The 24,529-nt window shown below is 54.3% G+C and overlaps 2 protein-coding genes across 5 annotated transcripts in view; one reads left to right on the top strand and one right to left on the bottom strand.

Moving 5' to 3' along the window:
• The window catches only part of NME7 (NME/NM23 family member 7), a 288,348-nt gene extending 273,767 nt beyond the window's left edge, over positions 1-14,581 (top strand). For 3 of the 4 annotated variants that reach the window (XM_044266903.1, XM_044266902.1, XM_044266905.1), the window contains exon 12: positions 13,733-14,581. In XM_044266903.1, the coding sequence (XP_044122838.1) occupies positions 13,733-13,786 (54 nt within the window). In that variant the 3' untranslated portion in view covers positions 13,787-14,581. Of the gene's footprint in view, positions 1-461; positions 746-13,732 lie in introns of those variants that run through there. The other variant, XM_044266906.1, reaches the window with a different exon arrangement.
• Positions 559-23,348, bottom strand: ATP1B1 (ATPase Na+/K+ transporting subunit beta 1). The gene is made up of 6 exons (XM_044266907.1): positions 23,237-23,348; positions 18,807-18,935; positions 7,538-7,693; positions 5,494-5,678; positions 3,155-3,235; positions 559-1,995 (listed from the first exon to the last, which is right to left on the bottom strand). The coding sequence occupies exons 1-6, from the start codon at positions 23,331-23,333 to the stop codon at positions 1,732-1,734; spliced, it is 912 nt and encodes a 303-aa protein (XP_044122842.1). The 5' UTR covers positions 23,334-23,348; the 3' UTR covers positions 559-1,731.
• Positions 23,349-24,529: the final 1,181 nt, after the last annotated feature.

Below are 24,529 nucleotides of genomic sequence, written 5' to 3'. Positions count from 1 at the left end.
TGCACCGGGACGCAGCAGTCCAGCGTGGCCCTTTCCCACGTGGGTTCTGGGATCCCGACCCTGCACTCACTCACATGACGGTGCTCCTCAGAAAGCTCAGTCTGTGTCACCACGAAGCTGAGGTGGCAGCGCGGCCAAGTACGAACTGCGAACCAGAGGCAAGGTATGAACCTTAACGGACCGTGACCTCAGACCTACCCTCGTGTGTTAACTGAACCGCAGACGCCCCAGTGAAGCACTAGCAGGGGCCAAAGCTGCGCGTGTTCTAAAGTAAGCACAGTCCGCACCACAGAATCCTCTTAAACTTCACCTTTGAACCAAAACCTCATGGAGCCCCTGCCTCGGATGAAGCTAGTTGTCTCTGGGAAGGGGTGTGCTCTGGGCTCAGCTCCTGGCCTCTCCAGTGAGAAAGGCTGAATTTCCAGTGAACTAACGAACTCCTTCATGTGTCTGTGACGCAGGTCCAGTACTTCTTCAAGATCCTGGACAACTCGGAGTAGAGAAAAGCAAAGAAGTCACAGCCGGAGCAGTAGGACAAGAGTGAGTCACACACGTGCGGAGTGTGTTCATTCTTTTATTGTCCATTGTTTGAACCTGACCGCATACAAGATCAAGAAGAGCACTGTACTCCTGGCAATTATTGTACATGTTAGAACATGGATTTTGCAGACAACATTTAACACCAGTCTAGGGGGTACTGCATTGCTTTTTATAAAGTCCAAAATAAAGATTTATTTTCAAACAAGTGACTTTGGTTTATTTCATACATTACACTTTTTCTTGCAGAAAAAAATAAAATTGTACAACTGCATAAATATAAAATTCTTCCACCATGAAAATGGTTAAAACATTCATAAAGACACAGCACCAGCATGTGATGCCTCCAGAGAAAGGAAAAAAAGGAAAATAAAAGAAAATGTAAAGCAAATGAATTAGGCCCATCACCAGCCCAAGTGACAGGCGATCCAGATCCCATACACAGCTTCAGATCGTACTGGAGGACAAGGAAGAGAGGTCAAGACGGCATTCGATACAAAGCACAACACAACCCATCACCTTTTTGTGTTTTTCTGTAGTGTCACTTAAAATTTAAAGGGCAGTTCCCCCATGACAGCCCACCCCCTCCCCAGCCCCAGGAAAGAAAACAACAACAAAACAAAAAGTAAAGACCCAACACCACAGGAGAAGACTATGGAGTGTGTTAAAAATGCTCATTGATGGGCCATTAGTTTTTGAAAGAGCCAAACCGAAAAGAAAAAAAAATAGTACCATGCCAGTTTTATTCCCATTGAATATTTACACCTTGGACAGCAAACCTTGCTCACATACAGTAGAAAACAGATGCGATAAACATGGCTTGAGAAATGAGCAGAGTGCGTACCTACATAACTGTACATCACATCAGATCCACAAGGCAGCAATACTCAGGGGCCGGAAACACTGCTTGCTACGAGTCAGTTATGGAATCATAATTTACAGTAAAAATGGGCACGTCCCAAGGCTCAATTTTATTTTTTTCTTTTGTCATTTACAGTAGAATAAATATTTTGTTGCTATTGCTACACTTTAAATTTACATTCTAACCTATTAAATGCAGAAAGCTAGTGTAAAGCATATAGATTAAGTGTAGGTCCCATACGTATGACAGTTTATTCAAGACTAGTAGGTTTTTGTTTTTTGTATCTTTTTTTAACTTTTTAAATGGCTAGTGGGAAAGATTTGTGCTTGTGATCAGCTCTTAACTTCAATTTTTACATCAAAGCGTCCCTGAAAACGGTCTTTCTCACTGTACCCAATGTTCTCACCGTACGCCTTACACTCGATGCGGATTTCAGTGTCCGTGGTGAGGTTGGTGAACTGCACGGCCAGCAGTGGCTGCAGGTACTTGGGCTGGAGCAGCTTGCCGTAGTAGGGGTAATACTGCAGGGGAAAGCCGGGGTAGCCGCCCAGGCCGAAATACTCCACGTTCCCAACTTTATCCTTGTCTTCTTCTCGCTGAAAACCAGAGAGAAAGGAGATTTTAGTGGCTGGCAGCCTGGGTCACTTCCCACGGGACCGCCCAGACTCTCGATCCCATGGGACCGCCTGTGCACCGCTGCTGCAGGAGACCATCGGCCCCCGACGCGGCGGCTCGGAGTGACCCCGGAGGCAGCTGCACACCGGCTGCGGGAGGACAGGCTCGTCCTTCCCTGGCCGCCACGGGAAGTGGTCATCGGAGGAAACTCTTCACGTTACATAGGTGAAGGGCAGCGAAGGTCAACCAAGCATTTCCGCAAAGCCAGCACACCCAGAAAGGCACCTGCCACTGATGTCAAACCCATGGGTGCTGGGCCCTTGGGTGGTCCGTGGGCGACGTTCGCTCCGAACATCTAACCACTTGCCTCTCGTTTCCTTGCATCCATTTCAGTGCTTGGCATGTGTGAAAACAGCACCGTGTAGGGATTCCCTTTAGTCGGCCCTCTCCTTGAACGATCTGTTAGGATCCTATTTTTAGGTCTAAAGGGAACATGTACTACTACCAGTCTTTAATTATTTCTTATTTTTGAAAGAAAAGCTAAAACTGGGGCACCTGGGTGGCTCAGTCATTAAGCGTCTGCCTTCAGCTCCGGTCATGATCCCGGAGTCCTGGCATGCAGCCCCGCATCGGGCTCCCTGCTCCGCAGGCAGTCTGCTTCTCCCTCTCCCACTCCCCCTGCTTGCCGCTCCACCTCTCCTGGACTCTCTCTTTCAAATAAATAACAACAACAAAAAAAACCTTAAGTAAAAAAAAATTAAAAGAAAAGCCAAAAACACATTTTTCAATGTGAACTTGTCAAAAAAAAAAAAAAAAAAAAACAACGGCCTTAAATCTTGAGCAGGCCCTGTGGGCTGGAGAAGCGTGCTGGGCTGGAGTTCCCCCCAGTTCTGGAAACCGACGGTCCTGCTAAGGCGGTTTCCTGCTCCGGGGGAGCCACGGACGCGGGGTGTCGGCTGCGGGCGGCTTCGGCTTGAGACGTTCTGACCGCGGAGCCGCAGCTCAGGGGAAGGGGCCGCCGCGGAGCCACGTTCCTCCTGCCCCGGCCACGCGTCCCTCTGACTGCAGCGTGGCCCGCACACGCACACACACGCGCACACACGCGCACACACGCGCCCCCGACCCGCCGCGGCCCCTCACCTTGCCCGCGCACTGGACCGGCAGGACGTAGGGGCTGTACTTGAGCGCCGGGTAGGCCTCCAGGGACTCGTTCTTGGGCGGCTGCGGAGAAGAGCGCACGGTCAGGTCGGTCCGGCCGCCGCGATCTCCCGCGCACCCCGCCGGTCGCGCCCACAGGCCCCGCTGCTCGCGGAAACGCAACCCAGGAGCCACGCATCGAGGGCGCGACAGCGAATGACCCCGACCCGCCCGCGCTGGGACCCGGCCCGGCGCCCCGGGGCCTCGGACCCGAGAGCGGGAACAGCGCCGGCCCTGCTCGCGGGCTGCGGTGCCGTCGGAAGGACGAGTCGTGGCCGTTTCTGTCCCACAAACCGGACTTGCTTCCGCGAGCCGCGGCCTCCGCCCGCACGCGGGACCCGAGCAGCTTTTCCTCTGCGCCGAGTCTCCGCAGAGCCGCGGCCGCGCGGGCAGCACCGGCCGCTCCGGGAACGGGTCGGACGCGCGGGCAGGTCGGGCTGGCGACGCCCCAGGGCAGCGGCCACGCTCCGGAAGGTGCCGCTGTCGTGGGGCCTCGGGGGCCCCTGCGGCGCCGGCTCAGCGCACCGGGAAGGGCGCGACGGGCACCTCCGCCCGCGGACCGGCCCCTGCACGTGCGTGTCCCGTCGGGGAACCGCGTTCGCCCCGAGAAGCGCCCGCGTGCAGCACACGAGGTGGCCGTGCGGGGCCCCCAGACGGTTCCAGCAGCCGCAGGCGGATCCTCGAAGACGGGAGACGATGCTCACCGCCGGGATCCGTCCTGGGGCGGGGGGCCGGCCACGGGGGGTGCGGGACGCCACAGCCCGGGCGGAAGTGATTCTCCGGCGACACGGGGCGGGGCGGAGGGGCCCGGGGTGAGGACTCGGAGCGGGACGACAGCCCGCGGAGCCCCGGGCGGGAGAAAGGCCCGGGAAGCGCGAGCGGCTGAGCGCGTCCCTCGGTGGATGCCGGACGGACGGGAACCCGCAGGACCGGTCCCGGGGGGCAGGCGGGGGACAAGGAGCGCTCGGTCCGAGGAGCCACCGTCACCACGAGGGACTCAGCGGACACCGGACCGTCGTCGTCCGAGTGACCGCGGTCCCGCCATCCTCCTCCGGCGGACCCTAAGCCCGCGGCCAGCAGGGCCGTCCTGGCGAGGGCAGCTGTCGCCTGCCCGCAGGGTCCCCATCCGCCCGGGCGCCCGGCTCGGCCTCGGGTTCCGGGACGGGGTCGGGCCTCCGCCGGCTCAGCTGGAACTTCTGGCCGCGGCGCCACGTCTCCGGGTCACAAGCGCTGGGAGCCGAGCGGGGCGCCCGCAGACGGTGACCCCAAGAGCCGGGTTCCGGGGAGGCGCCGAGCTCGGGGGACCGTGCGGTCCGCCACGTCACCACGAAGACCCGACGGCGACGGCTGTGTCCGGGGTCCCGGCCTCGGGGAGGGCGACGGCTCTACCCCGCGGGAGGAGAACCCGGACGCGGCTCCGCGGAAGCAGCGCGGGCAGCAGCGCACGTTCCCTCCTCTGGTCGCTCCCGGCGCAGCAGAGCGCGGAGGACGGCGAGCCGCGTCGGAGCAGCCGCCGTCGGAGCAGCGGCGTGGCTCGGGGTCCCAGGTCCCGACCCGCTCCGGCGCGGGAACACGCGAAGCCAACACCGCGCTTCCCCGGGCTCGGCCGGACGGCGCGCAGCTTCCTTTTGCCATGAACTTGGAATCAGTCAAAAACAAACAAAACCCCGGGTCTTCAGATTACCAGACCGTTTTTTAAAAACTACTCTTGGGCTCCAGGAAAACCAAAACCTGAGCCTGTACATGCAGGTAGTTCTGAAACTTGAAAATACCTTTTTCTAGGTTTATCGGCAAAGGGTTCACGTTCTAGAATGACAGCATGGAAGCGTTAAGAACAGAGGGACCGCTGGGGGCTCCGTTGGTTAAGCGACTGCCTTTGGCTCAGCTCAGGATCCTGGAGTCCAGGATCGAGTCCCACATGGGCTCCCTGCTCGGCGGGGAGCCTGCTTCTCCCTCTGACCCTCCCCTCTCACGCTCTCTCTCTCAAATAAATAACATCTTAACAATAAATAAATTAAAAAAAAAAAAAAGAACAGAGGCGCCGGACTTACTCAAGACTGTGGCTTTGCCTCTCAGAATTTCTCTTTAGAAAAGGACATAAATGACCTAACTGTCCCATTCCGCTAGGCAGATGCAGACGTCTCTGCCGCTCCTCTACTGACTGGGTTCAAAGTCATCACCGCGTTTACTCTGAACCTTTACAGACTGGCCTCATGCCAATCCCCTACCTCACCCGAAGGAGAAAGGCTCCTCCACAGTCTAGGGTTTAAAGCATGACTTACTTTAGGTTTGAAGCCCAGAACTCGGTTCAGCTTTATTAGGACGCAGGGTTTGCCCTCTTTGTAGCCGAAGGATTCATCATTTATTCCAGAGCAATTTCCCAACCACTCGAGCTTGAACCTGCAGACTTTTCGCTCTCCTCGTTCATTGTTAAATTCTCCACGTTCTTTGATTTCACTGGGCACATCTGGAAACAGAAAGCACGGTTTTCGCTGTGGAGCCACAGTGCCCTGGGCGCCACCGAGACAGGAAAGGGAGCTTTCTTCCAGCTTGTCCCAAGCCCGTGCTGCTCTGCGTCCGGAGCGGGGGTTTCCCGCAAACCACCTCCGGTTCCCTTGCAGACATCAACATGGGGCTGTACCCCAGGCGATAGCTGCTGTGTGACCCCACCCAGGGCTTCCAGGTACCAGAGGATCCACACATGATGTCTGGTCCAGAGCCATATTTCTCTTCCCTTAAATAACGGGTTACTCGGTGACGTAGAAGACTGAGCGGAAACTGGCCGCCCGTCGTGAGCAGCCTCATTGACACGGGTCAGCTCCGGCTGAGCTCATTAACAGGGACGTTGTGATTAGAAGGCAAATTAAAAGGACTGTCAATCATTTTCAGAACTGGCAGGTTTTTGGTCAGAATTGCCTGGCCATTGCTAGGCCACGGTCTCTGCCACTAATAAGCCTCTTAAATAGAATAAAGAAAGAATTATCTTTTTCCTTTTTAGCCACCATTCAAGATTTGAAATTTTTCTTATTTTTTTGTCTTTTCAAGCTATGACTTCTTGCAAGCATTTGTTCAACCAAAAATATTGTAGTATTCTTGATTCATACATCATAACAAAGCCAGAGAGAGAATACAAGAAATAGAGAATTCAAGGTTAATACAAAGCACCCTGCAGGGAACTGAGGCAAATACCATGATTTTTATATATATCTAAGGTCACAAAATAACTATTTTCCCTTTAAATGGTAAAGGGCCTCCATTCAGTTCATCTCCAGGGAAGCAATTCACCCTAATGATCTTTCATACAAGCCCTTTAATTATTGCAAAAATGAAAACCTCATTGAAATCCTAATGAAAAATCTTAGGAAACAAACTGAGGGTTGTTGCGGGGGCGGGCGGGAGAGGGCAGCTGGGTGATGGACACTGGGGAAAGTATATGCTATGGTGAGTGCTGTGAATTATGTAGGCCTGACGAATCACAGACCTGTGCCCCTGAAGTAAATAGTACATTATATGTTAATAAAAAATTAAAAATAAAAATTAAAAAAAATAAATTACTCTTTTCAGAATGACCTAAAATTGCAATCACCCCATATTATGATCAAGCAAACAGGGCCATGTGACGAACTGGTGTCGGTAAATGCTTGAACTGAGTCGGAAAGACTGAGGTCACCTCGTTACTCAGACATCTTGTCTTGGCAGGTCTGGAAACATGGCTGGATGGTGCACGAGGACGGAGATGTGTGTTCCCATCAGCGTTAATACACCCAAGAGCCACCTTTCCTTTACCGTTCCTTACTGAGCTGCTGAGTGGCCTGGGACACAGTTCACTGTCCCTTCCAGCCGAGGGCAGGAAGGCTCTACCCTGGCCAGAAGTCCTGCTTCCTCCGTATCAGCATAGCTGATGATGCCAAGGAGCCGTACTAGTGAGAGAAAGGCCCTACACACTCTTCCACAGGAGAAGGGGGCAGGGGCACGGGGAACAGAAATCTGGAAATGTAACTGTTGTAGTTTTCAAAAATCAATGAAGAACCATAGCAGTAACTGTGGTCTTTGAGTGTGAGTGGTAAAAGGCAAATGTGTCCAGGAGTGTTTTAAAGCAAGACACTTTCCAAATGCACATAATTGTAATACTTGAGGCTACTTTGTTTCTTCCATCAGATGCAAGCCTAAATCAGTCTTCTTGCTTTAAAACAAAATGAAAACTGTCCTCTCAATATGGCCAGATTCAATCAATTATTTCAAGAGGATTTTTCGATCATTAAATAACAGATAGAAATGGGAAATAAGAATTAACCAGTCACAAACATCCAAAATGAGTCTACTTACTGCCACAATCTTCAAAAATCATTTCATCCTTCTGGGCCGAATCTTTGTACTTCTCCAGGAACCTAACTATGTTGAGCACATATGCCTCATAGCTCTTGGGGTCGTTAGGGCGAAAGGAGATTTCGGTCTTTGGGATCTGAGGAATCTGTGTTAATCCTAGACCAGACAGAAAGAGTAACACAGAAAATCGTTAGTGGGAAGGTGTCAACCAAGATCATTCAAGCACGTTCTCCACGTACCAACATGTTCCACCAATCCCACCTACTAAAAAGTAGGTTAAATTCTTGCTTCTCCTGTGATGTCACTTCTCTGGCATTTAGATTAAGTACCTCTGTGCCAGTGACGGTGTCTCACTATCATAGATCATCTTTTTCACCCGGCAACGCTTCAGGATGGATAGTCTCTCCATTTTATGAATGAAACTTCTTGCACAGAAAGGTTAAGTGCTTGGCCCAAGGTCACAGAGGAAATAGTGGAACCAGCATTTGAACCCATGTGTGCTCCAAAGCCCGTTATCTTCCCAGTAGGTCTTCATGCTCATACTACAACAAACCGCACAGCTGCCAGCAGTCCTTGCCGGTGGCCTTCCTTTCCCTAACCGCATACAAGCCTTTGAGCACAGAGGCCTTTTATACTTTCAGAACAGGTTGACGACCATTCCAAACTCTACCAGACTCAAGGCTACTCAACACAGACATTCTTTTGGATCTTGAACCCAAACTGGATGAAATAGGATTTATGCAGTTACCGTTCCTGCTTTCCATTCTAAAAGCAAGTCAAGGGTCAGCCAGTATAAAATTCAAAGTATGACTACCTTGGATTTTCACTCTTTAATCAACATTTTAGATTCTTTAATTTTCTTATGCGTCTATCACCACAAGATTTCCTGGCTAGGATTTGCCCACCACACAGCACTACACAGGTACGCCGGCGGAGGCCTGACCATGGCCTTCTAGTCTCGGATGCTAGGTAAGACCCAAGTTGCCTGGGTACATTTAAGTTTCAGATAAACCATGAATCAATTTTTACAGAAGTATGTCCCGTGTAATACTTAGATGTATTTCTGTAAAAATCAACTCGTGGTCTATCTGGATGGTTAAATTTAATTAGGTGTCTTGTATTTTATTTGCTAAATTGCACAACCCTCTTCTAATTCCCATTCCAGATGCACCCACTTTGTGTCGGGCACAGAAGGCGGCTCACGCCCACGGCCCTGCCTTCAGCGAGGGGCGCATTAAACCTGCTGCCCCATGGGCCCCACCCCAGACCTGCCAAGTCGGAACCACTACTGACGGGAGTCGAGAATCTCCACATTAATGAGCCTGACGGGTTCCCTGAGCACTCCGGTTTGAGAACCAGTGCTCTGGTGGGCCAGAAGCTGAGACCAGCAATAATGATGCCAACATGATGAAGACACGGACATAAAAATCAGGCTCAGGGTGGGGCTGGCTCAATGGCAGCTTTTCTCTAGTGACTAAGGATGGCTCTGAGCTTCAAACGTGGTTAAACAACGTAAGCAGCCCAGCTCAGGGGGCTCGATGGGCGAGTTCTGCGGCGCTGGCTGTTCCCTAGAAGGGAGAAGATGGGGGTGAAGACAAAGAACGGGAGGGCCTGGAACCAGGCAGAGGGGCTGCCCCAGAAGCACGACTTCACGGGTGACACGAAGAATCATCTGAGACAGGATCACATAGGAGCTGAGGAATCCAAGGGAAAAAAGCGTCAGTGATGACGAAGAGAAGCCACGGAAAGGGGAGATAGCGGGATTTGCACTTACAAAAATCATCAGTTAAAAATTAACAAGGTTAGTACAATTAAAAATATTTTTTAGATGCTCACTAACCCTAGAAAATTGTCAGACTAAAGCAATTTAAGTATAGCCTGAACAATCTTTTTCTACATTTAAGTTAGAAAATTGGCATTGTGACCATTTGTAGCACAAGGAGACCACAAATAAAAATGACAGACACCTGGGAAAATGAAACAAAAGTGAGTAGAACTTTCCACTGGGATTTCATGCTTGAGAAAGTATGGAAAACAGCCTCCCCCCTGAAATGGGGAAGGCCAAGGGGGGCCAGGGAGGGGTGCATTCCTGGTTTGACTTAGAAACTAGATGTTTAGGTCAAGGTGACACGCCTGGACCTGTGAAGGGCAGGGGAAGGCTCCAGGCCAGAGGCTCAGAGAACCCAGGAGGACGGGCTGTTTTCCTAGAATACCCCGGGAATCGGCAGAGAACGGAGCCTGACGGGCATCCACACCGGGGCCCACGGGGAGAGCCCAGGCGCGGCAGCCAGAGACGCCGGAGGCAAAGCCTTCAAAGTCCGTGGCGCCGGTTTGCCGGATCTCAGGGACCGTGCGCGGCCAGGGCGGGAGCGGAGCCGAAACGCACTGGCGGCGTCTACACGTCCGGCCTGAGCGGGGCGTCCGGGCTCGGGGAGGAGGCAGGAGCGGCCGGAGAGCAGGGCAAGGGCAGACCCGGTCCTCAGGGAGCAGGAGGCGCTCGCCAGCCTTCCAGAAGCGGGCGGCGGGGAAGAGGCTGCCGGCCGCCCTCGGGGATGGCGGCACCATCGCGCTCCAGTCCCTCGGCAGAGCGGGCGACGCGGCCAAAACCAAAATGCTAGCCAGGGTCAGCGAGCCCGGGCGAGATCCGAAGAGCCTCACCCGGTGAGTTTAAAAGACGAAGGTGAACCTAGAAGGTCAGGTTAGAGGAACACGGCGGGACCTCAGCCTCAAGGGGGGTGTCCGGCTTCAGCTGTCCGGGGGCGCCTCCCGAATTCTCTCCCCGCGGCCGGCCGAGGACCCAGCTGCCAGCTGCCATCTCCCAGACTGGGTGACGTGCTCCTCAGACCCTCCCAGAGCAAAAGGGACAGCGGGAAGAGGAGGTGGCATTATGCGGTGCTTTTCACTCCCTCAAGTTACCAAGTCCAAGTTCTCTGCTATGAAAAGTGGCTGGGTGACATGTGCGAGACCCCAAAGCATCAGCAACCCTGAGTCAGGTGACATGTGTGAGACCCCAAAGCATCAGCAACCCTGAGTCAGGTGACATGTGTGAGACCCCAAAGCATCAGCAACCCTGAGTCAGGTGACATGTGTGAGACCCCAAAGCATCAGCAACCCTGAGTCAGGCATGTGGGTTCTTATGAGAAGTGGGTCCTTCGGGAGCCTGAGAACTGCGGCCCGAGCGGAGCTCCCGCCCACCCAGGGACCAACACCGGATTCCCATCAGCAAGTGCCTCTACGGTTAAGAGCCTGAGTTATGGAAACAGTAGGCATTATTATTGCACACACAACAGTGCCACTGGCCCAGGGAATCTCTACACAGTTGGCCTCATGTCTCTCTAGACTGGGCAAAGAAGAAATAATGAAAACCAAGTAACGGAATCACACCAATTTCTGCCTGAGAGCCCGAAGCCCCACAGTAAGGACGGCTCACAGCCCAAGGCGCACGGAGCCTGTACGTTCCCACGGGAGAGAAACGCAGCTCGAAGATGCCTGGAGAATCGGGACCGTGTTCTGTGCAGAGAAGCATCAGAAAGTGAGAGACCGAGAAACCAAGAGTAAAAGAGACAGCTAAGTCCACGGTCTTAGAACCCTTGGACTTGCTGAGCTGGATTAGACCTTGAGCCAAGGCCACTACCGTGTCCTTTCCACTTGAAGTGAAGCAGAACGCTGGGAGAGGGAGCCCCGGAATGACAGACCCACCCCACGAAGGTCAGCCGTGCCTTCCTATCTGCTCAAGTTTAACACTGGGGTCTCTGAAGGATCTTGAAGGTGTAGCTACAGTACGTCTTCATGACCCTCCTTTTAAGACACCCAACTTCTGGTCCCAAGATGGCTTCCAGAAAAAGCAGCATGTGTGGTTTGTGTTCCAGGCTTGCCATCAGCTCCTCTCTCTAAATCCTCACCTACGGAGCACATACACACATAAATACCGAGAAACCACCCCAATGTCGGGTTTGGGCACAGCCCCCTCAGTGAGAACATCTGCTCTCCTCGCCCATGTCTGGGCAAGGTCTCACTCCATCCCCCACCAACTCTGCCTCCCCTTTTCTTCATCCAGAGCCTTCTGGCCTGAGAAGTTCTCTTCTTGGAAACTCTCAGAGATCAATCCCCTCGCCTGTTCTGCTCAGGATCACCTTAATTAGGCAAGTTCTCAGATGAGATCTTCTCCAAGCCATTAAGAAAATTCCTCTCTTCAAAAGTAATTTCCCTAAAGCAATTAGATACATTCGAGAGGCAGACGAAGGACCCTTGATCGGATATCTGATCATTTACTTCCATTATCAGACTCACAGGAAAAGACAGAAAGGAATGGGATCAGATGTGGAAACTTTATTATCTGGAGGCCACACAGATTTCTGCAACTGTGACACTCTTCCAGGGCTATACAAATCCCACCTTGGGGACTGGCACCCTCACCAGTTGTGTTCACACGGGACTAGATACAATCAGCTAGTTCCTCTCTACGCTGTCCACTCTGTAAAGCTGTGGGTCAGGATTTAGACAAGGATGAGCTTTCTTTCCAGTGGTAACTCCCAGAGGCCAAAGATAGCAGAACACCCAATCACCGGCTTGTGCTCTCAAGTTATATTCCAGGAAACAGATATAACCTTTTGCCTCGCCAGTGTTCTGAACTTGAACTGACATTCACCAGGCCGAGTTCTACACAGCTTTGCCCTAATAGGGCCATTTGCCTTAAATTACGTTTCACTTATTATTTAAGAAAACCACCTAAGCAGACTGAAATCCTAACCTGGATGTGACATTTTAGTATTGGGTTTGTATGAGGACGTCATCTTTACAGAGGATTTGGAATAAAACAGAACAAAACAAAAACCTCTTCAGCTTTGCAGTTGCTTCTTATAGTTACATTTGCCTTTCCTTGGTCCTTGGTCCCCCATCTCTTGAGAAACAAAGGAGGAAAACACTCAATTTCTGGCTTTAGTCGGCATTCATAGCAGGAGGGGGAACCAGCCAGTAAAAGAAGAAGGGAAAAAGACACGGAAAGCTTTTCACTAAGAAATACATTGTGTCCAATTGGGTTTACAGTGTAGCAAGTTTAAAATTCCTCAATTTGTGAGTCTGAAGTATTGAAACCAGAACATGGCCATTGTAACCTTGTAATGGTTACGCAGCTGAATCCCAAAGCACAGCTGCTTGTTAGTCATTTAATACACCCCCCAAGTCCCTAGGCCAAATTCTCTAAATAGGCATCATTTTCCACAGAAACCTCCAGGAGGGCACCCATGATGACTAAGAAGGGCACCCAAGGCAAAGAAACACAAATGTAGGCATGCACACAGCACCCCGTACCACATATCTCCTGCACAGTCCACGTTGCAAAGTAATTTGCAATTAAAAACATTTGGAGGTATGATTTTATAGAACCTCATACACACCTATGTGTACAGAGATACACCTATACACCGTGCATGCACGCGTGCGCGCACCCACACACAACTTTCCCCCTTTAAGTGCCACTAAGATATCTATGAGTTTTTGTTTTTAACTATTTTACCTCTGCAAGAATAGGATCGATTTACCTCACAAATATAGGGCGAGCACAGGAAAAAAGGTGCCTCTGTGCTTTCTGGAAAGAAGCAGGGTTTTTTGCCTCACCTTGGGCTATATAGGCTCAGCTTTTGAGGAACTGCTGGATTTTCTCCTTGGTCTAGCTGATGATTCCATACACGACCCCTGGTGTATGGAAATCTCCTCTCCTGTCTGAGCTAAATACCACATGCTTTGGTTGAAGGCCCTTCCCTGTTCTTGGAATTAGCCTTCGTCACCATCATCAGACTTTGATCTACAGTGCAGTGTTCATTTTCAGGTGAGCAGACGAAGCATAAGTTGGTTCCGGGGATCAATCTCAGAGGTCCCCTAATTTCACAGGGACCTATCTTTAGATATTTTCCTACAGCTCATAATTATGCTTATTCCTGATAAAAGATACCACTTTTACAATAGGAAAATATAAGCAAACGGCCAAACCCTGCCATTTTACATTAAGCTTTTCTGTCCAAGGTCAAATGGAAGGACAACCATATATAGTAGATACGGAACATAACATTTGCTAAGTGATCATAACCTCATACGTACTCGATAATGTCTCTTCGTGCATATATGTGGGAAAAGCATAGCTTTTCCAGCCGGATGCCACTAGATAACAGACATCCCTATTCTCCTTCATCTCCTCAGCTTCTCTCCAGTCCTGGCTGTGTCAGACGGGCCCTGCGGTGGGCTGATCACTAGAATAAGCACACGGAGAAGCCACAGGCATCAGGGCCCCATCCAACGTCACCACAGCACACGGAGGCTGGCACGCCGATGCTCCTTCTACGACAAAGACCTCTCAAAGAAGCTTCACAGATTCAGCATTTTTCCCCATTACCCCTCCATGCATGGAATTTGTTACCCAATCCCAGGTGTCAGAGACCTCTGCTCTGCTCATTTACCACAAAGGAACCCCCAGAGTAAGACTCATTTTTCTGGGGCTCCAGGAACATCGCGAAGTTAATCACGAGGCTTCCTGTGTCCCCAAGAGCTAACTGATTAGTTTTATCTTGGTCTTTACAAAGGAATAAATAGTCACATGGGCTGGTGAGCTGCTGACGCCACACAGTGGGGCCGGCGCTCTCTGAAGAAGGAGAAAATCCCAACAGCAACCAGGGCGAGCCCAACAAGAGCCACGGAGTCTGGGAGTAAGCTGGCAGGAGTCCTCTGAGGCTGGGGAGGGAGGAGGAGGGGGAATGTGGGAGGCAGCAGGCCTGGGGAGCACGGAGCCTTCAGCACGTCTGCTCAGAGTACAAATCAGAGGGATCTAATGGAAACAGCAAAGGAAAACAAAAGCAAAAACAAAAACACCCAACGGGCACTTTGAAATAACAATCCCTCCAGCCTAGAAGGAAGCCCAGCGTTTCCAATTCTCCCTTTGAAATGTGAGAGTAATGCAAGCGACAGTTTGAGAAACTAGGCACCTGAGACAGATGTAAGGATTTTGCTAAGGGGCGCCTGGGTGGCTCCGTGGTTAAGCCTCTGCCTTCGGCTTGGGTCATGATCCCAGGGTCCTGGGATCAAGCCCTGCGTTGGACTCTCTGCTTGTGGCAAGCCTGCTTCCCCCTCTCTCTGCCTGCCTCTCTGCCTACTTGTGATCTCTGTCAAATAAATAAAACCTTTAAAAAAAAAAAAAGAATTAAAATAAAAGAATAATTCTGCTTAATTCTGCCGAGATTCGAATGGCAACGCCTGGTACCCTAACAGAAGACAGGACAGTCCCTCGCACGTCAAGAGGAGACCGAAACTGCCGCTGCAGCGGCCGCCGGGCCGCACCCACCCCCCCTCGGGTCTGGTTTCCATGGCAGCACAGTCACGAGATTTTTTTTTTTTTTTAATTTTAGAGCAAGCGAGCAGGGGAAGGGCAGGGCAGGGAGAGGGAGGGAGTCTCAAGCAGGTGCCGCGCTGGGCGTGCAGCAGGACTGGGGCTCGACCTCACGACCCCGAGATCACGACCTGAGCAGAGACGAAGTCAGACGCCCCGAGGGCACGAAGCTCTGAGCGGGCGTCCTGCCGACGCGGTGCCAGCTTCCCTTCGGGACAGAACCCAGAGCAACACGCGACTCAGGAGCAAGGACAGGGGCGCACTCAGAGCAGCTCGGCAGGAAGCGAGGCGGCTGGCGTCTCCCCGGGCGCCACTGACGCGCAGGGACCATGCGGTCACCCTCCTGGGGCTCAGCGATGGTGGCCGGGGAGGGCAGCGCCCCCCTCCAGGTCCGGCCCTGAGCAGGCGGGTGATGCGGCGGCCGGGCCTTCCCGAGGAGGGTCCGCCACGGAGCGGGCCTGGCGCGGCCGACCCGGCCGGTGTGGGTGTGTTCACGGGACAGACTGTACGACAAACACGGTGTCACTCACATTTATTTAAAATTATCTTCAAGCGTGTTTCCTACTCTAGCTTCTCCCAAATGCTCTCCGTGGTGAAGCCAAGAGGCTGTTCACACTGTGAACATCCGCCGAGTGTGCAAGCGGCCCTGCTCTGCCGTCCGAAGCTCCCGGTCCAGAAACACGGGATTCAGTCCCGGGAACCGAACCGCGCCTCCCGCTGCAAGGAGAGGTGGCTGCGGACAGCCCCACTTCGCCTCATGCCTTTAGCTTGGCCACTCTCCGCTACCATCCACCTCCCATCCCGTGAAGTCCGCACAGCGCTGCGCCCATTCTGCAGACGGGACAACGGAGGCCTCGCGCGGTCCACCGGGCACGGACGGTGCGGACCGCGTCCAGCTCCCGCCTGCTCAGGCGGCTTCACGGCGGACACGCGTGCAGGACTCACGAGCCTGGGGCTTTCGTATTCACATTAAGCCACGTCACACAGCCAACAACCAAGCATCCATGACCCAGACAGACGATTTGTCGGTTTCTGTCACAGCGGAGGTGCTGGCCCTGTGCCCTCGGGGCTGCGGGGCGACCTGTGCCATCATCCCAGAGCCACGGGGACTCTGTCAGGAAGATGACGGCCCCCAATGCCACCAGCACTCAGGCCCATAAACTGCTCCTTAGGCTTTGTTTCTCCCCCTTAAATTTCCCTTCCATTTTGTGACTCAGTCCGTTCTCGGACACCGTCCTGTTCAGCCCACCTGCCTACCCCGTACCACAGACAGACAGACCCGGACTGCACAACCACCGCTGTTCGATGCGGACACCTCTGCACACACTGTTCAGCCGAGATCTAGCTACCGGATGTGCAAAACGCAGTCCACCCCCGGTCAGGCCGGGTCTGTACCTGCGCCCGCAGTTCAGTTACTAACAGCATCACCGAACCTTCCACTCGGGAGCTTCATCTGACTGAGACAGGCAAGTCCCCCCGCCCCCCGCCACTCGCAAACGTGGAAGCTTGGAGACACGACGTGCAGTGGCCGAGGTGTTCCTCCATAGTGTGCTCGGTCCGCAGAGAGAGGGCACGGCCCACCCACGTTCTTGACAGACGACAAGAGTGAGGGCCCAGTGAGGGGCCTTCAGAGCATCTAGGGACTGTCCCGGGCTGCATTTCATGGCTCTGCTCACCTGACCCCCCTGCTCCAAGGCCACCAGCTTTTCAAATAACAGTCACGTCCCTTGGGAGGGCGAGAGCCAAGGGGCCCCTGCCCAGACTCTCCTGGCAAGGTGGCGGACAAGGGGAGGAGGAGAAAGAGACATAACGAAGACAAAGAACCCAGGCAGCAGGACGGGGGGAGCTGAGGAGGCGCGTCTCCTGCGACTCGGACTGAAGCAGGAGCACATACTTCCACGATGAGACACCAGCATTCCTCAGAGAAGCGACGGTTTGTCAGGTCAGTCCAACGGCTAAGGACACTAAATATAGGTACTGAGAATGTGTCTTTTAGGAAGGGGCTGGGAGGAAGGGGAGGGAGGCTGGGAGAGGGGGCGGGCAGGGCTGAGCACCTCCACCAGATCTTCTGGGCAAGGTCACTGGCAAGTCCCCACTTAAAAGGTCTGGTACTTCAGCCTTTTCTTTTCTTTTTTTAGCCTTTTCTCTTTGAAAGTGGAATTGCCCTTTCTGCAAAGAACACGAAGAAAATTTTTACTTTTATTAAAGGCTGACCCCCACAAGTTTGGAGAGACAAGAAGCACTGCTTTACATCTAGGAAGTTAAATGCTTGACTCTTCAGTCACCCTTGGCTTTGAGCATAAAAATTTTTATGACGTGGCATCATGATTCAAGAACAGCTTTTCAATGGCTAAACAAGAGGAAAAGAAAGATGGACACAAACGTGATGACATCTATCACGGTGCCTCCAAAATCTAACAGGAGAGGACACGCCAGGCTTCACGGTCACAAAGCCGGCGTCCAGTCTGTTTACTCAAGGTGCCGCACGCTCTGCGCACGCCCAGAGTTTCTGCTTCAGCCTTCGCAGAGACCCACCTCTTTGGGAAACTACTTGCTGGAAACTGTGGATCATTAACCAGGTTGAAGTTGTTTTAAATACTTACATGTTTGTTTTCCTCCCACCGTTTCCAAAATCCCCTAGATCTAAATTTATCTGGCAATACCCAGGGTTTCCTTACAGTGGAGGACCATGGGGCCTGGGGCCAGGGAACCATCTTCACCACCTCCATACTCTGAAGATTTTCCTCCCGGTCTCTCACACCGGGGCCAGGAAATAGAGCAAGCTTGCGACAAGCGGCCACACTTGAGTGAGGCTGCCGGCCCAGTGCCTGTGGTCAAAGCTGCTCAGTGCCCTGAAGACGGCCTCAAGATTGTCACCTAAATACAGCTGTTACTAAAGCACTGCCAGGGAAAGTGGAGAGGGGACACGTCATCACCACCCCCAGCGGCAGCCTCAAGGTCATTCATAACGCAGGAACCCGGACCTTACGCAACACCTCCTGACAATGAATTTTACAAGAGCCAGTGACCACGACCAGGTCGACGGCCCTTCTGCCGGCCTCAGGCGTTAAGGGCAGCGGGCTCTCCCTGGGGGTTCAGTGACCGGAATGGACACACACAGCTGCGCACGAGGTGCACGTCACTCAACAGTGACAGATCACAGCAGGGCGCTCGAGTGGCATTTTCTTCCCCCTAGGGTGACCGCTCTTGATCATCCAAGTTTTCAGAGCTCAAAGAGACCGCGGAACTGCAAACTGGGTCTAGAGAGCCGACAGGGGAGTCCTCCGAGGCCAGCGGGCAGGAATGCGGAGACAGGAGAAGCGGCTGCCGTGTCGGGCGTTAAGCTAGGCCGCGTCAGCAGCCGGAGGGGGGCGCACTCCTGAAGCCGCGGCTCCTCTCCCGTGAGTAATCGGCCATGTCAGAGCTCCTCATCACCCCTAAAAATAACTTCATCTCTCAAAACAGGAGCTGAAGTGGCTTTTTTTTTTTTTTTAAAGGATTTGCTTGAGTCACAGGCCCCTTGAGAAAGTGAAAGATGTGCCTGAGCTGGCACAGCCCTGGGGCGACCCCGCTAAGCAACCCCCCGGCAGTGAGGGCGCCTCGCCGCGAGTCACAGGCCGGTGGGTCCCAGCTCAGGCGTGGGGGGACCAGGACTCTTCGCCCTCACTGCAGAGCCGTGAGGACAAGACATCTGCAGCGCCCGGAGGCCTGCAATGCGGGCAGGAGAGCCGCCGCCCTCGTGAGCAGGTCCCGCTTCTCCTATGAAAACAGGCTCGATCTAATCCTGCATTACAGGCAGTTCTCAGAAAAGTGGTTGTTTTTTTTTTCTTTTTGAGTGAAAAAGTGACACCCGTTTTACCTCCGAAGAACTGAACATGTTCACCCTCCTGTTACCTGGGGGGGCCACGCGGTCCTGGTAGGTGGGCTTGAACTCGCTGATGGTGAGCAGCATCACCTGGATGGTCCCGATGAAGATGCCGGCCAGGCAGCCGTAGAATATCACGTAGAACAGGAGGATCTTAACTGCAAGGGGCACGGACAGAAACAGAAGGCTGTGACACAGGCACGCTCTGGAACAAAAGGCTCATCTTCTCAGAGACCAAGGGGCTTCCTTCCTGGCCTTCCCCTCCAGCCTGTCTTCAGAGCCTCCTTTCCCAGCCCCGACCCAGAGCGTGAACCACATGCCTGCATGACGGGGTAAAATCAGAGACAGGCAGTTCCCTGTTACAGTGTGCAACTCTAGGTAAGGGTAAGAGGAATGTTCGTCTAGAACAAATGTTATTTATAGGACACAATTTCACTGCCTAAGTAAAAAAATTTTCATGAAGATCACCAATAAAATCTAGGGCCATGTTAGTGGGCTTACGCCACGCATCGCATATCTGACAATATACTCCCCTAGAGGCAGGTTTTCTTGCCTTGTTGGTCCCCTGATATGTCAGTACTACATACAGGCCAACCTCTGCTGCTTCTCCAAACGTTAGGATGCCCGTGAGTTTTTATGCTGGGCCAGAGCAACGAATGCCGAGAAACCCCAGGAAGCTTTTCAGCTCCTTTCTATCGCAAACTGCCCCCCACACCCGTGACATGTATTAGACACTGAGCACACACTGTGTTTTCCTTCAGGGGCACCAAACAAGGGCAAAACAAAGGGAAATCTTGTAGTCAAAAATGACAGGCATATTTTTTTTCATCTTCTGACTGGACGCAGAATACGGACTGGCTTGATGAGCTGTAGCCTCCCTCCCCCCCGGCCCCCAACAGCTAGCTGGAGAGCAGGGCGTCAGCTGAGCTGGCTACAAAAGCAAAAAAACACAAAAAGCTAAGCACCACAAAGCAAAGGGACGGGAATGAGGCTATCAGTTACTGGTTTACGAGGATTATCTCCCCGATTAGCCGCATAGTAACAGGCTGTACTAGGCATCGCCCTACAGCCCGGTGCCAGCCAGCAACTCCCAGTGAACGCAAGAACGGGAGCAAGTGAACCGTAAGGTTATCGAGTCTGAAACAGGACTACATGAAGGAGCCTTAGGGTTACTTCTAAAAAGCTCCAGACTGCATGCAGTAAATGCTGGGGTCCTGGGGGTAAAAAGTGCTGAACAGAAGATCGCTGACACGCAGGGTCCTGGTGCCTGGTGGAGGGACAGAGGGAGAGTGGGTGCGCTGTGGCGGGAAGTAGCCAGATTGCCTTTGGCAAGCATTTAAGAGCCCAGCTTTTCAATCAGCAAATACATGGTTCAGGGAAACCATGCTATCAATGCTAGTAAAACAAGCCAAACGCACATAAGACCAAAATGCTTAATCATAACTGTTTTCTTCCCCTATCCAGAAAAAAAAAAGAAAAAAGAAAAAAGCCAGGCCAGGAGCCAAAGATAAGGAAAAATGAGAGACTGCAGAATCCAGAACCACAGCTGCCCAGCTCAATCAATCACTGCCTCCCAGCAGGCCAAGGGTTAACTGCCGCATTCTGTATCCAAGTAGCAGCAAGGCTGTGACGTCAAGAGATCTGGAAAATTTTTCCAGTGGAGGCTCCTAAGAGGTGCGAGAGTTGGTGGTAGCACACGGCGAGAAAGGAACTGTTGTAACCTGTTTTTTGTGCACCCCCCCCCTTGTCTCAGTACTGAGCTTAACCACGCTTGGCTCCTCCTAACAACCAGAGCATTTTTACACTCACTCCTTGGACTCCAGATACCTAATTCTAATAGCTTAAGAAAGGACATAATTGAGGCGATAATTGAAAATACAAACAGAGCAGTGGAAAAATCAGTCCTTTCGCAAGCATGCTGATTAAAGCTGAGTGAGACACAGCCTTTCCATTCTGCCTGACACCATAGCCTAAGTGAGGGATTTTTCTCTTTTGCTTCAAGGTGTTCCTTAGCAAAATCTCCCCAGTGACAGCTGAGAGGTCAGCTGGTTAGAGGACTGTGAACGAAGCCAGACCTATGCACTGGGCTCACCAACACAGATCACCAGGGGCTGCTCAAAGAAGAAAGCTAGACAAATTGGACCAACCAGCCAGGGTGGCACAGAGAATACATTTAGAGGCTTTTTTTTTTTTTTTTGTATTCTTCAGCAATTTTTCTTCCTTTAAAAAAATGCAAGTAATAAGGAGGTTTTCCAGTTAGAAAAAAAAGGGAGTACCCTTCAAAAAGGGTCACAGGCAAAAGGAAAGATTGGCCTCCTGGCCCAGCAGTAACCCTAACAGAAATCTACCAACGCCTGCATTAACTCAATATGGAGTGGAAACCACAGGTGATTTGCACGCTGCCATTTCTCCAGCAGGTGACAGGCAAGGCTCCTGCGTCCATCTTGGTGAAAACCTACCTATAAACAAAACTGAGCCAAGGGCAACCTGCCCTCGTCCCAAGGGCATCCATGTTGGGCCCAGCGCTGGAAAGGGAGCATTTCCCCCTCGGGAGACAGCAATTGCTATCAGTCTCTCTGCTCAGAGAGGGTGTCGTTTCTTACGTTGCCAGAGAAGAGGAGACAAATGAGCTCAAAGCAAAACCTGAATGGTTAGCCCAGCACCTGCACCTTGGGAAAGAGAAGCAGCCCCAGACAAGCACAGCCATCCTGATGTCCGCGTTCATTGATCCGTGTCTTCAGACCTTGCTGAATGTGGTATCAAGACATCAATATCAACACGCGCGCGCCTTCTCTCACATACGGAGGTGCTGCCCCATTACATGTCAGCTTAAGGAACAGGTCTTCCTATACTGCCTTACCTTCTAAAGCAAATATTATTCTGGAATTGGAACGAGGAAAGAAACCTATTTTATGAGAGGGGGAAACACCAGAGGACAAATTTCACAATATGCCTGGAATCCAGGCAGCCCCAGGCCCATGACAAGGCTGGGACCAGATCACCTGGGCTGGAGCAGGGGCCGTTCGGCAGCGCACCCCCCAGGCTTCACTCAGGTTATGAGGAGCTGCCAGGAGATCGCCCTGGCCAGGGGCTGATCACCCTACACACACCCTGAGTTCTTCAGGTTTTCCCGTCCATGGTGAGAAAACGGAGAGCTATCTTCATGCATGAGAAACTACAGCAGGAACCGTACTGAATAACACGGGCTCCCCAAAATAAAACAAAATATAAAATACGAGCCAGAAGCCATTACTTGAAAGACCTACATTTAATGCGATTCAGGAATACCTATGCTTTCCTGTAATACCTTGGAATGCTATTTCACCTTGACTAACCTTGAAGTGTGATGCATTTTTAACCCTTTATTTTCCAATCAAAAGAGACCCACTAGGGCTGCATTTTTTTTTCTCTGCAAAAATCATATATGCTAGCTTCCTCCAATTCAAAATGTCAGCCAAGCCTTATTTCCCTGACTCATTCTGCTGTGATGGCCACAGATCCTCCCAGTCAGGAATACTGCATCGGCCCCTAGCCAGCACTCCCCCCATGGCTGCAGTGGCGGAGCTAGCGGCGGTGGTGATGATGATGGTGAGGAGGATATTAGAGAAGGGGGGGGCAGTGATGCAGGAGGGGGGAGTCCCCTTCTCTCCCTTCCGCAGTCACGACTCTTACAGATGTGCCTACAACTGTGCCCTTCAAAATGACCTTTAAAAAAAAATGTCACCCTTCCGGTGAAAGGAGGCGGAAAACAAGGTATCTAATTTTCAACGAGGGAAAAAAACATTCCATCCAGCCAAGCAACAGGCTGCCCCGAATCCTGCAAGGTGAGCTGCATCCACCTTTATGCCGTTTATTTCTGTGACTAACCCTTCCCTGCAGTCAAGCCAAGCCCCTTGCTCCGCATCTGTGTGCAGCCGCTGGCAACACCCGACCTCACCCCGCTCCCGGGCCTCCTGGGCCCCTCGTAAGGGCTCTAGGGGAGGTCACTGGGGGAGTCTGGACAGAGCGGGGAACACTGCGGTGTGCATGGATCCCGCCACCCCCACCCCGCGCCTCTGGAGGTACATTTGGGCCAGAAAGGGCCGGAACACACCACGTCGCCTGCATCCGACCCGACCACCCCCACGAGGTTCCCTCGCAGCCTCACATCTCGGTCGTCAGGGCTCGGGCAGGGCTGCAGGGAGAGGCGCGTCTGGTCTCCCGGAGCCGACCGTTCCCGGGAGGGAAGGGCTCGAGCGATGCTCGGACCGACCGCAAAGGAGCCGGACGAGACCCGGGCGCGCACGGAAGCCCCCGCGCCCACCCCGGGGCGCCGCAGCCCGCAGTCCGCAGCGCCCGCGGCCGACCCCGCTCCGTGCCCGACCCCGCTCCGTGCCCGGCGGCCGGGGCTCGCGGAGGTGCGCGGGGTGCGAAGGGCCGGCCCGGGCGCGGCGGGTGCGGGCGCGGCGCCCCCACTTACACCAGCTGCCGCCGGTCCTGCCCAGAAACTCCTTCTTCTCCGAGTTCCAGATGAACTTCTTCCAGCCGCCCTCCTCCTTGGCTTTCCCGCGGGCCATGGCGGCGGCTCGGCGGCGGCCGCGGCGCTGCGGTGGGGAGTGCGGCGCGCTCGCGTGCTCCGGCGCTGGCGGCCCCGGCCCGGCTCCCCGCGGGCTGCTCCGGCCGCTGCCGCTGCGGCTCTCCGAGTGCCCGACGCGCGCCGGCGGGGCAGAGGCAGGAGCGGGAGGCGGGGGAGGCGGCGGCGGGGCGGGGGCGGAGGGAGGGGCGCCGCGGGGCGGCTCCGAGCCCCGCACCTAAGGGCGGACGCGCGGCCGCTCGCGGGCTCTGCTCGGTCCGCACGCGCTCCCCTCGCCCTGCGGGTTCGGGCGCGCGGCTGCGGCTGCGGCTGCGGGGCCCCTGGGGCGCTCGCTCGCCCCCGCCTCCGGGGACCTCTGCAGAGCGGCCGGGCAGGAGACGGCGAGGACGGACGGACGGACGGACCGCGCCCCGCGCCGCCGGGAGCCGAGAAGCTGGCGGAGCGCAAGCCCCACCTTTACATATAGCGCGCCCGGGCGGCCCGAGGCCCCGCCCACAGATGCGCGGCTGGCCAATAGCGGGCGGCGGGGGGCGGGGCCTAGGGCCCGAAGGGGCGGGCGCGGGGCCGGCACAAAGGAGCCGCGGCGGCGGGAGGGGCAGGCTGGCGGCGGGGGCGGGGGGCGGGGGCGCGGCGGCGCGCGCGCGGGCGGCCCCGCGCAGCCCCCTCCGCGCTCGCCGTGGCACGCAGGCCCTCCTCTGCGGCAGTGCGGGGCGCCGCACCTGCGTCGCGCGGCGCCCGCCGGACGCCCGGGGCCCGCGGCCCAGCCGCCCCGCCCCGGCCCCCCGCCCCGGCCCGCTCGCGGCCGCGCGCCGCCCGTGTCCCTCCGCCGCAGGTCCACCCCTCGGAGGCCCTGCAGGGGTGGGGGAAGGTCACTCGGGGACGCGTGAGAGTCGGGGAGTCCGCCTAGCCCCGCCCCGCCTCTCGGCTGCTGCACCTGCCGCCCCCCGCGCGCTGCCCGCCCCTGCGGCTGCGGATCCGGCCGGTCCGTCTCCAGCCAGGCCCGCCCGCCCGCGCAGGCTCCCCGCCGCCTGCCGCGCTCCCCGGGGGCGGCCCGAGCCGCCTCGAGCAGGACAGTCGCAGACCCACCCAGGGCGGATCCCGGGGTTGGCGGGGCCAGGAGGCCTCCCGCGGGGCCCCCGGTGTCCTCCCGCGGGACCCCGGTGTCCTCCCGCGGGAACC

This window comes from Neovison vison, chromosome 10 (genome assembly GCF_020171115.1).
Source record: "Neovison vison isolate M4711 chromosome 10, ASM_NN_V1, whole genome shotgun sequence".
NCBI lineage: Eukaryota > Metazoa > Chordata > Mammalia > Carnivora > Mustelidae > Neogale > Neogale vison.
Note: the sequence above shows the minus strand (reverse complement) of the source record. Positions and strands in the feature narration are given on the sequence as shown.